This window comes from Haemaphysalis longicornis, unplaced genomic scaffold (assembly GCF_048455015.1).
Source record: "Haemaphysalis longicornis isolate Haplotype H1 unplaced genomic scaffold, Haemaphysalis longicornis Haplotype H1 scaffold_9, whole genome shotgun sequence".
Classification (NCBI taxonomy): domain Eukaryota; kingdom Metazoa; phylum Arthropoda; class Arachnida; order Ixodida; family Ixodidae; genus Haemaphysalis; species Haemaphysalis longicornis.
The window spans coordinates 19,296,369-19,309,294 of record NW_027526460.1 but is presented as its reverse complement, the minus strand read 5'-3'; the positions used below and the strand labels follow the sequence as shown (position 1 = coordinate 19,309,294).

General features: G+C 48.3%; 1 protein-coding gene across 1 annotated transcript in view; it reads left to right on the top strand.

Moving 5' to 3' along the window:
- Positions 1-12,926, top strand: part of LOC144152346 (uncharacterized) — a 51,121-nt gene that overhangs the window by 17,912 nt on the left and 20,283 nt on the right. Inside the window, exon 4 of the mRNA XM_077683611.1 lies at positions 10,199-10,349. Within this exon, the coding sequence (XP_077539737.1) occupies positions 10,199-10,349 (151 nt within the window). The remainder of the gene's footprint in view (positions 1-10,198; positions 10,350-12,926) is intronic.

Sequence of the window (12,926 nt, the reverse complement as noted above, 5' to 3'; positions counted from 1 at the left end):
TGTTGATAATAATAATAGTAATAAAACTCTGGAGACACATTTATCCTCTCCAATTGAACGTGTGAGACGCTTTGCTTCGCGATGCGCTCCTGCTTGAACGCTTTCGAATGGCTTCGATTTGTCTTCTACGTGTTTCGTCGCTGCTCGCTCCTGCCGCTGGGTAATGGGAGAGTTGACGACGAAGGGGAACTTGGCTGCCTTAGTTTTCCCGCTACTTTACTCCATCTGCGGTGTAGTACGTACTGACATTGGAAGCCGGCTGCCTTTCGCTGCTGCCAAGTCTGAGCTCGCGCTATGGAATGCCTGGCGCTATGGATCGGTTCCTACACGTAGGTTAGGAGCCGTTTAACGGCTTCCCACGCCGACGCTTATAGGTGGCATTCGTTGAAAAGTTTAGCTTTCATTTTCTTCGCTTGTAAACACTGGAAATGGCCACAGACATGGCCGATGCGCCACGGACATAGCACGGCTTGGACCACTGCGCCCGCACACCGAAAAAAAAAAAAAACACCGGCGTGCGTCGTCTGCTCCGTTTCAACACGATTATCAATGGTGGCGTCAACAAAAATGTTATTAATCGCACTCACATTTCACTCGAGGCACTACTTTGCGTTCAGTGAGGTAGAGTTGATAACGTCCAACACAGTTATGTGCTTAGCACAGACAAGAACCGCCATTCCGCGGAGCCCGACGTAACGAGTGACGGCGCAGTCACACGGTTGCCTACATGCGCGTCTGGCCAGTGAATACAACCGATACCGAAGCTAGGCCTTTTCCTTTAAGTAGCCATTTTTGTATCCTTTTTAGGTAGGAAAAGAAGGTTCAATATCCTGATCACCACCAAACCCTCTGAGCCATTTAGCCTGAGCGAAAGATTATGCGCTTACACTCATTTTTCCTTGCATTTAGCAGCGCCTATCTTATCGCAAAGTACTTTTATATGAATTGGCAGATGATTCATTGAGCTTACGAGTGCTAAGGTGTTCTAACTGACACATTAGTATTTGTGATCTCGTCAAGCAGACTTACTCAAAAAATAGGCTCTTAGAGAGTTGCAGTGTCGTCACACTGTCGTCACACTGTCGTCACACGGCGTTCCAGAAACTCACTCGACCCCTAGGGTTCGGTAACAGTGTAGGGGAAGAAATTAGTGTAGACTGAGACGTAGTCCACAATATAAACCTGCACAGATTTCTGAAAAAATTGATTTTTTTGCTTAGTTCTGTTTTTTTTTGTTTTTTTTTTTCGGAAAAAGTTTCCGGGACCGTGATCTTCGACTCCTGGCTTACTGCCAATATGTGCTACCACTGTAGTCGGCTACACGGGCATACAACAACGTCTTCATTACGTACCCTTTCAGAACATACGCGTTAGCCTCATGTATGTTTAGTACTTTAAGTGAGAGAACCAGCCTATTTAAAATATGCACCCCGTCGCATAATTAGGACGTCGCAAAGCGTTTTAACACAGCATAGCGGAGATTCGGGATAGATAGCAAGAACAAATTTCCCCTCTGTTTAAAATAACTTTTACTGTGACCTTAGACCGCTTAACGGTAGCCAGTGGGAAAGCAATCGTTCGCCGGATGAAGAAGCTGCGGGATTCACAGGTGCCAAGACTGTGTCTAGCCAGCCGGGAGCCAGAGGATAACGATTTATTACTAGAGTGTGTACGTTTTTGCACAAGTGCCATCTGAACCATGCAAGGGCCTCAGCCACGTAGCAACGGGCGCACAGCCTTATCAAGGCACTCTCGGTTTGTCGCCATTTTGTTGTTAAACACCGGATGTCGTAAGCGGAAAAAGGATTAACGTTACTGCCTTTGCGCAGCCCCAAAGCGGAGTGTTTCTTTTTTCCTTCGAAAGCCTTGATTTGATTTAGTTGGACGTCAAAATGCCAAAGAAGTAAAATAAGGCCTTTCACGCAGGGGCATAGGGGGCGCAGAGGATTACCTTGCGATACCCTTATTTATTTCTCTCTCTGTCTGTAAAACTATTGAGGCAGTAGGGCGACCTGTTTCGTTGCGTTTCCTTTACTACGCTTTGTTGCGGACTGTACGGTGAGTGCGCTTTGTGCATGACTGTGCTACGGGAACCTGCGAATGCGGAGGATTGCGCTGAGCATTTATACAGTCATCATCATCATCATCATAATCATCATCATCATCATCACCACCACCACCACCACCACCAGCCTGTCTACGCCCACTGCAAAGCTACGGCCTCTCCCATAGATCTGCCATTATCCCGGTCCTGTGCTAACTGCGACCAATTGATCCTTACAAACTTCTTGATCTTATCTGCCCATATAACTTCCTGCCGCCCCCTGCCACGCTTGCTTTCTCTAAAGATCCACTCTGTTACACTTAATGACCAACGGTTATCTTGCCTTCGCATTACATGCCCTGCTCACATTCATATCTTCTTCTTAATTTCTAATAATATGTCCTTAACACGCGTTTGTTCCCTGACCCATTCCGCTCTCTTCTTATCCCTTAATGTTACACCTATCATCTTCCGTTCCACTGCACCCTGAGTTGCCCTAAATTTAAGTTGAACCCTCTTTGTGAGCCTCCAAGTTTCTGCCCCGTAGCTGAGAACCGGTAAGATGCAGCTGTCATACACTTTCTTTTTCAGGGACAATGGTAGGCTGCCATTCATTATCTGAGAATGCCTGCCAAATGGGCTCCCCATTTTTATCCTTCTAATTATCCCTGCCTCATGGTTGGGATCCGGGGTCACAACTTGGTCTAAGGAGATATATTCACTTACCACATTCACTGCCTCGCCACCTATCTCGAACCGCTGTGCTTTCCCGAGGTTACTGACCATTACTTTAGTTTTCTGCATAGGAAGCCCAGCATTAAACAGAGCTGACCTCTTCGGTCTCATTAAAGAATTCTCTCTCTCTCTCTCTCTCTCTCTCTCTCTCTCTCTCTCTCTCTCTCTCTCTCTCTCTCTCTCTCTCTCTCTCTCTCTCTCTCTCTCTCTCTCTCTCTCTATTATTTTCAGGCCCACGGTTTCACTCTGTTTGTCCAGTGTGGTAAGTATGCTTTGCAATTCACCCCCCGAGTTATTTAGCAAGGCAACGCCATCAGCAAATCCGAGGTTACTGAGGTGTTCTCCATTAATCCTTACTCCCACCTGTTGCCAATCCAACGTTCTGAATACTTCTTGTAAACATGCTGTGAATAACATAGGAGATATTGTGTCTCCTTGCCTGACGCCCTTTCATATAGGTATTTTACTGCTCTCCTTATGGAGGAGGATAGTAGCTGTGGACCCATTGTAAATATCCTCTAGTATTCTTAAGTAATGCTCGTCTACACCTTGGTTCCGTAATGCCTGAATGACTGCTGAGGTTTCGACCGAGTCAAATGCTTTCTCATAATCTATGAAGGCTATATATAGGGGTTCAGAATACTCAGCGCACTCCTCTATCACCTGATTGATCGTGTGAATATGAGCCATTGTAGAATAGCCTTTACTGAACCCTGCTTGTTCTTCAGGTTGACTGAAATCTAATGTGGCAGAAATTCTGTTAGTGATTACCTTGGTAAGTATCTTGTAGACGCAGGCTTTCGTGGACGCCGGGGCACACGTCTCCCTCGTAACCACAGCCTTGGCTTGTCCCTCTCACCCAACCTTAAACCAGTGCTGCTCCTACGAGACCTTCCGCCCTCTACCAAGCCTGTTGGCAGAACTTACTGCTATTCGGGATGGTCTCCAAGCGCTTGCATCGACAGTAACTACCGGCGTGAAACTGGAAATTTACACGGACTCAACGGCAGCGATACGCGATCTACGTCGCTTGCGCGTAGCACCAGCATGTCGGCACGTATTCACGCGATCCTGGACACATACCCATGCCCTGTGCGTGTTTTGTGGGTTCGCCGGGACATGCTTCCTGCCCACATAGCGGCGGATCGCGCCTGTCGCCGTATAGACCTTCTACAGCCGCTACCACTTCTTCCGGTGTCCACCCGAGAAGAACTGCTAGTGGAAAAGGAGAACCTCCGCCGCGCCTCGCGTGCTTTACTTCCACCGCGTGGAACTGACCTCTCCAATGGGCTCGCTCGCTGGGAGGAGGTCGTGCTGCGGAGGCTTCGAGTTGGGGTGGCCTTATCCCCAGCAGTGACCCATGCTTGGCCAGCCCGCTACCACGCACTTCGCGGACACCTGTCCCTTTTGTACGGTCCCTGCCTCCGAAGCCGACACGAGCCACCTTCTATGGACCTGCCCTGCCCTTCAAACCTCTCGTCTGCAACACCGCCGGGGCACAGGGCTCCATCCTGGGAGACCCCCTGATCTACAGCGGTGGATATGGGGCCCTCACTACCGGTCTCTGCTGACGTTTCTGCGGGAAACAAAGTGATGTTGTACATATAACTGTTATGCCATAAGAAAACTCTCACAAAAAAAAAACTGACATTACGTTGATCGGCCTGTAATTTTTTAAGTCCTTCATCTCACCTTTCTTATGGATTAGGATGATGTTCGCGTCTTTCCAAGTACAGTAAAAGCTCGTTAATTCGAACCACAAGGGGACGCCGTCTTAGTTCGAATTAATGAAAGCTCGAAATAACGAAGGTGAAAAACAGTACACGGTGATCGGAAAGCAGTAAGACGTGTCAATACATTATTTCTTGAAAAAAAAACGCAGTAATTGCGGCCTGCTTATTGCCCTATAAGCCAACGGTGATCACGTTTTGCTCTAAGTTAGGGCAATAGTCTCCCTCTTCGCCTTTTTAAAACTAATAAAGAGAGGGACGGTATTCCATCCGACCATTACATTAGAGCCGCAGTGCTGCTGCGTCCTACTCCTCTTTGTCGTCACTGGCGGCGACAGGTTTTGTGTTTCTGAACTAAGAAATGGTGTCATCTGTCAGCGTTCCACAAAGCACTCCGCTCGCGTCCATGCCGTTGTAATCCACAAGGAAGACATTTTCGAAAACGTGTGCCATGGGGGGTTTGAAAATTGCGTTTACCCAATTCCACTCCATTTTTCACTACGTTCCAGAGGCTACCCCCCCCATTGTTGTGTGTAGGCAGCTGGGGCGTTAATGTGGCCGTGCCACATGCAGAGAGCCGCCGGCTCGGAGGCACGTAGGTCGAATTATCCGTGTGGGAGCCCACTCATGTTCGAATTAGGGGCTTTTAAATACATAGGCTTCTATCGGAGCTCGGCCGGACCAAATCGTACAGTTCCAATTATCCATATATTCGAATTATTGAAGTCTGAATTAACGAGCCTTCACTGTATAAGCGGTTCTTTCCAAAATAAACTGCAGTTGCGAGTACGGCCCGGGCCGTTCATGTCGTTTGTGAGCCTTCCTCGTCGGTGTTCTTACTGTGTGAGTAATAGATGTGGCATGACGGCAAAATTTTCGCGTAGATCCGCGCCACTCTGTAAGAGAGCGAACGACAGAAAAACGGTTTGAGTTGAGAGGGCGCGTAGAGAGAGAGACGTTGAAGACGCCAGTAGAAGGGCGACTTGGTTTCTGCCTCTATCGACGCGTTGGTCCGGTCGCGCGGCGTCTCGGAAGGTTTCCCATGCCGTGCCACTCCGGTCACCGTTAGTACGCGCTGTAGAATCCAGTGCGCCGCCAAGACAGGGTGGCAAAGGAGAAGGAATGGGCATGCCGGCGACGAATTAGTGGTGCCGGGGCACAGCAAAACGAGCGACAGGCAGCCAACGTCGCTGCCTAAACTAGCAAACGTGATTACTGAGATGGTGGTAGGGGTGGTGCCAAAAGATATGTCTTATACCCGCTCAGGGGGATAGGGCAGGAAAGGGGCGCTCACCGAGATAAACTATATACCCAGTAATCAAAGAAATACATTTAACGAATGAATATAAAATAGGCGTTTAGGGGGGAAATATAAACAGAAAAAAAAATACTGCCCGAACATGAGCTGTAGCATTAGGAAGTGTTGAAGCCAATATAAAATCAAAACAGAAAAAATATTGAAGAGAAAAAAGAAAACCAGAAAAAATGGTGAAGGAGAGGCAGTGAGCTGGGCGGGAAGGCACTGAAAAGGGGCCACGCTGCACGAGGGACGTGCGAGAAACCACGCTTTGCGGACTTCTGAAGCCGGAGCCATGCGCGCGCCCCAAGGCGAGATTCAAGTTGGCGATGGAGAGGGAGGGGAGAGATCACCACACATTTTTAAAGTTGTACCCACAGATCTTTAATTAATTTTTTCTCCTTATTTGTCGGTGCGTTTTGTACGGCCCGAATCAACTGCCCCTATAATACTTGCTCTCACATACAAGGACGGTTGCCAGCAGAGCAGACTCAATTGCCGCTGTTGCAGTTACCTAAGGAAGGTTGTCAGAACGCTTTTACGGCAGGCTACCGCACAACAACGCCACCGAACCCGAGAACGTTAGAGGAATTGGGGTGCTTCCCAAAACACCGAATCTAATGCTGAAATTTGTGACTGATTGCTTGAAAGTACGTTCCCTTACTAGTCCTTGGCCATACTTCTGAGTACATTACGGGCTTTTAACGGATAAGCATGATTCTAAAAGAACCCGCCGCGGTGGCTCAGTGGCTAAGGCGTTGCGCTGCTGAGCACGAGGACGCGGGTTGGATTCCCGATCGCGGCTTGCCGCTTTTCTGATGCAGGCGAAAAGCAAAAACGCCCGCGTGTACGAGATTTCGGCGCACGTTAAATATGCCCAGGTGGACAAAATGGTCAAAATTAATCTGGAGCCCTCCACTACGGCGCGGATCATCGCCTGCGTTGCGTCGGCGCGTTAAACCCTACAATCAATCAATCAATCAATCAATCAATCAATCAATCAATCAATCAATCAATCAATCAATCAATCAATCAATCAATCAATCAATCAATCAATCAATCAAAGTACCTTCACTTTCTGTACGGTCCCTCTTGTTTTTTTCAAAAATAGAAGTCGACATCTCCGTGTACTTAAGTAACCACCGCTGCTCATGTGGCGTGCTTTGTTAACCCCCCGTCGCTTATGACATTTGTTTATCAACTATGTAATAATCTCCCTAATACAATCTGAGCTCTGCAATGCTTTGATGGTAACATGTCTTGAATCTTGATTACCTCTAGAATTCGGTTCCGTGTGCATAAAGTCCGTGTATACAGGTTACCGCAACAACCGCGCTACTGAAAACGAAAGCTGCTTTTCCGCGTTTGGACACCAGTTTTCGTAGCGCAAATACTCGGTCGCCGAGGCCTAATCGCCTACCTGGCACACCTGTACCGCAGGAGAAAATCAAATTCCACACTGGCCCGACGAGGTGGCATTAGTGTCCGCCGTCCGAAGCAAACCACCTTGTCGGCGCGCTGTCTTCGTTTTTTCTTTATTCCCGGGGGGGTCTTTTACCGCTTATCCCTGCACGATGTCTCATTTAAGAGCGCCATCGATACATTCGCAGTTACGCGCGTGGTCTCTTCCCGGAGCAAGTGGAGCGCCGCATTGGAAGCCGAGCCCCGCGCGACTAACCTTGAGGGTGCATTAGCGGGTGCATCGCGATACAACTGCCCTCCCTTCTCCCCTACTTGCGCGGTCGCCTGCCTTGCCGCCTATTTCCTAGTCAAGGGAACTTCTATTCCGCCGATCTTGTCGCGAAGCCAGGAAGGGTATCTTCAGCAAATTTTATCCCAGCCGTTTTTTTTTTCTCCCCGGTGAAGTTAAGGGGTCCCCTGAACCAGAAAATAAGGGCAAGACGTGTTCGGAGACAAATCCGTTGCCTTCTTAGGTTTAAAACAAGCTCGTATGCGAAAAAGAAAGTATGCGCGAAGGAAGCGATCTTTACATTTCGCTCCCAAACCACTTTTCCCAACCCTGCGTTGCTGCAGTGACAGGTTTTGGAGAGAAGGGCGTTGCGAAATCACGCCTCCGGGGTAGGCGTCCGTTATCCACTGGTGTCATGGAGTGTAAGGCCCCTGCGGGAGTCTAAAACGAGCGCATTACAGCTTTGTTATCTCGACCAAGCTCACCGACAAGTTCTGTTTCTCTCTCTGTTTTATGTTCTTGTTGCTACTTTCCTGCCCGCGTTTCAGCTTCAGGTGGGGATCAACCGTCGCGGCAACTGCCGCAATGCATCGCAGTAGCCCCCTTTCTCCTTCTTGGACTACATTCCGAGACTAGTAGGTCTAGCGCCCAACTGGTTTTGCTTTCGCGAACACAATTAGCCTCTAAGAAAGGTTGATAGGACCCGGCCTTTACGGTGCAACGATTGCGTCACCGAAGTTCAGCTTCGCACTCCTGGCATCCGGGCGATTACATGACTGCCTCACGTTTTATACTTAAAAAAAGCGACAGAAAAAAAATGCGTCCCCCGCTCTGGCCTCGGCTGGCGATAGCTATGGGTGCCAGCAGCACTGCCGATGTTTCGTCAGAGAAGTTACCGCTTCAGGCCGTGAGAAAGGCTTTGTAGGCGCTTCACGTTGTCTGCAACGACGCACAGTGAGATTCCTGTATGGAACTGACAGAAAAAGAATATTTCATGTGCCGCGAAAAGGAAAAGATATCGACGTTTTGCATTCTTTGGGCGTCTGCCATCCAATTCCCCTTCAGAGTCCACTGCATGTGCCTTTGTCCAGAGGGAAAAAAATGAACTGCGTGCGTAGGTGCGACTGCGGTTGATTTGTTGCCGAGACGTGCACTCGCAGTCCAGTCTCCATCCCACAGAAGTTTTGAGGAGTCGTCTGGCTGTAGGTGGAAGCAGGACGCCGCTTGGCATGTTTGAATGCCGTTTAACGCCTTTCTTCCACAGAGTGATGTTGGGGCCACAGTCCGTACGCTGGGTTGTTGTCCTTTTCTCAAAAACGAAAGGCTTTCTTGGGGGCACTCATTGCGAATGCGCCCAGAACTCCGCAGAGATGGCTAACCAGCGAAGCTGTATCGTACGGCCGGTGTATTTTTTTTTTTGCTCCCTCCAATGCTCCGTTCCCAATTACCAGCGTCGGTAGATGCGAAAGCGTAGCTATGCCATTTCTAAACCCTGCCAATGCCTCTCCCCTTTACTCATAACTCCCCTCCCACCTATTTTCTTGCGCTTGCGCATGGGATTGATGCAGATTTTTCTGCGTACACGGGACCGCGGGATTTTCCTTTCGCCTGGCGATATAACGCAGTCACAAGTTATGCGAGGTTTCTGCACTAAATGAAGTTTATTAGAGCTACCTAATTGTTCTCCAAGAAAAGCAATCGGAAGAACCTATCAGTGAACCGAATGCCGCCGCGTTTGATCTGCACGTACTGTGACGGCCTACCAACGAAACAATAGACAAGCCATTCACCGAAACCGAATTTGTCGCGGCAATCTCCGAGGGCAATAGGGACAGCGCGCCGGGACCGTGTACATTACCTACAGGTTACTCAACAACTTTGCGGACAAGGCTCGCAGCGAGCTGCTGCAGTACATCAACCGGGTCAGGGAGTCTGGCAAATTTCCACTGGAATGGAAAGAAGCGGAAGTCCGTTTCATACCCAAGTCTAAGAAGACACCTCACATCGAAAACATGCGACCGATTCCCTCACATCCTGCGTGGGGAAGGTTATGGAACGTACGGTACTCAAGAGGTTGCCACCGACCAGATGCCAGAGGCAATGTATGGCTTTAGGCAACACCTGGGCACCCAAGATGTTCTCGTACAAGCTAGTAATCAAGAGAGCAACGAAGCAGGCGCGGCGAGCGATCCTAGCGCTCGACCACAAAGGTGCCTTTGGGAAAACGTGACTAATAAAAGTGTCGTCCGCAACCTACGCAACATGGGTTGCGGAGTGAAAACGTACAACTACGTCCGAGTCTTTCTTGGCAACCTAACGGCCAAGATCAGAATAGGAGAGGAGACATCCCAACCGACCTCTCTGGGGGATAGAAGAACGCCGCAAGGTTCGGTCCTCTCCCTTTCCTGTTCAATAGGGCTTTCCTGTCGTTGCCCAAGCTTTTCGAATCAATAGATGGCCTGGGCCATGCATTGTATGCCGACGACATTACCCTCTGGACTGCGATGGCAGGGTCGGATGGCTGGATGGAAGACACACTCCAAAAAGCAGCTGACACGATCAACAGCTATGTGAAGGCCTGTGGCCTTTGATATTCGAAAGTCGGAGTTGACCATTGTTAGACCACGTGCACCAGCAGAAGGTGCAGAAAAAGTTGGAATCACTATAGAAGGGATCCGGATCCTCCCTGTACCTCATCTTAGGATCCTGGGCTTCCTGATCCAGGCCGACAGCAAGGCAACGGCCATGATCAGAAAAATCAAGCTCACGTCAGACCAGATATTGAACATGATCAGACGAGTGGCCAACAGGCGGAGGGGTTTGAAGGACACGGACACCTTGTGCCTCGTTCAGGTTTTTGTTAACCCACGAATTGACTACGCAGCGCCGTACATGCAACTCCTCTAAAAGGTCGTCATACAACTTGACACAATAATCAGGAAAGCCATGAAGCAGGCCCTGGGTATTCCCCTAAATTCATTCACGACAAAATTACTTCAAATGGCAGTCCACAACACAGTAGCCGAGCTTGTAGAAGCCCTCCTTTCCAATCAAACTGTACGCCTTAGCGAGACCAAGGCGGACCAAAGCGTTCCGCACAAGAAATAATGACAACAATCACACTTCTCGTTCCTAGAAAGTTTTGCCAAGATAACGACGAACGCTGGATTTTTTTTGTGGCCAATGTTGGCCAATCTCCTAAAGTGGATATGCTTGGCTCGACGAACGTGCGTTCGAGGCACGCGTGCACGAGAGCTCGGCATTTTTTTTAACTGCATACATAATACACAAACGATTTGCTCAACAGCTTCACTGTTAAAAACATTAGGAGAGCATGGTTCGAAAAAAGAGCGGCGTTCTCTTATTCTCTCTTATCGTTCTTTCCTTGGTATTCTTGTTTTTCGAAAGCACAGTCTCTTCAAAACCCCTATGAAATCCATGAATTCAGACTGGGCAAACTTTTCTTATCCGCATTTCGTAATTATGCCAGAAGTGCTGATAATTGTAATCGAACGCTGAAAACAAATGCATAAAAATCGTCGTTGAAAGTTGTCGCTGAGACATTTGGGAGTGTAGGTATTTTCTTCTTGAGTATCTCGTGCACCACGCTTTCGAAACAAAATGACATAAATAATTTATTTTCTACGCCACCCAGTTTTCTTAACTACAATGCAGCAGAACATGATTGGCGTCCTTTGCAAGGGACTGCGAACAAAAGACGTCTCAACCGGACATGGGTATTATCCGAGCATACAGTAATAGACTATAAAGAAAATGCTACAAAGGGACCGACGTTTGGAAACGTGACTATAAGAGGGGCTCTACTATTCAGGGGTCTTGGTACGCTGTTGTATTCTTTCGTCTATTTTATTGCTTTTTGGCGGCGCAGTCTCGTTAAAGATCGTTGTCTTGAGCCTTGTCAACAGCTATCGCGTGTATTTTATCTGGTTCGCAGCTGATAAAAGGGTCGAGGAGAGCACTTCAGCATTCATCACTTTGAAGCTAATGGATGCCCACAGATTTTCACAAAGCCACCAGCCACAGAAAGGTCATTCGATACTGGAACACTTTTTTTCCGGACGACCTTTTTTCCGGCAATATTAATGGTTCAGCCTCGGCTTTCTGCTTAGATCCGTCGTCTCTGTTTACAAGCGCTGAATGACCGATCGGCCGTGAACCCGCGCTCATATTTCTTCACCTCGCACGAACGAGGCAGATCGCACTCCGCTCATTCGCTATTCTTGGCTATGCTCTGACAACCTGCGGGCATCCAGCGGTCCATACCAATTCTCCCGACTAGGTCAAAGGGCACCGCGATTTCTTAACGCTCCGCACGAACCTGCTTCCCTTTTTTATTCGTTTCCCCTTCGCTACCCGCTTGATTATAAAGTTACTTCATCTCACCTTTTGCCCTCCCCTGTTGATATTCATATTGATATTCAATACAGCTCCCTTCACCGTTGGCTTCTTCGTGTGTCTAAACTCGTGCTCTTTGTTCGACGAGCGAGTCCAGCTGGCACGGCGAACTGGAAGATCCACTTCCTGACGTGAAAGCTCTTTTCTATCGCTATCTATTCACATTTCGCTTTTTATTTACCCGCTGTAATTCTTGGCGGTGTATTCTTCCTTGAACAACAAGTAAGACTCTTGCACGCGTAGCCGCATGCGTTAACCGAACGTGCCGGGAAGGCATTTCCGTGCCCGGCAGCCAGAACATTGTGTAAGCCATTATTTCCGTCCTTGCGTCCAGCGGCATCGCATCGCGATCGACACGGCAACGAGCTATCCTTTATAATCAACCATTGCTTTCTAACACCGGCTTCCCACATATCGTTTCACAAGCACGGTAAATGCATAAGTACGTTGCATTTTTACTTCAATGCAACAAACCGAATTTACAAGCCCGTCAAGGAGTCACATTACCCTTTCTTTCACAGAAAAATATGAGCCATTTCACTCCATGGAAGTGGATGGCTGTACAGAAACAGCACGAATTGTCGACTCTTAATTATTTCAGAGGGGTTAGCCCAATAGCGCTATTCCGGGATGCCCTGGCATGCCCGAAAGAGTTGATTTATTTTTTTAAATGGACGGACATAAAAAATCCCGCGATCCTCGTTGCATACAGCCTCGCTGTAAAAGAAATTATGGCTTCTGAAGAAAGCTCTCCCCAACGCCTGTACGATTCACAGCAGCCTTGACAACTGTAGGACCAAAGTCAAAACACGCAAACATCGTATGTCGTCCAAATAGTATTGTTTGGCGCACAGAAAAGGGAGGCTAGATCGAAACTATCAAGATACTCATGCACGACTCCTCAAACAGAAGTGACGCAAGAACTAAATCTTGTAGAACTTCTGCAACGTCTCCGTATAGTGTGTCCAACATATTTTTTATTCTTTCTAGGCACATACTTAATTTTGATATGTA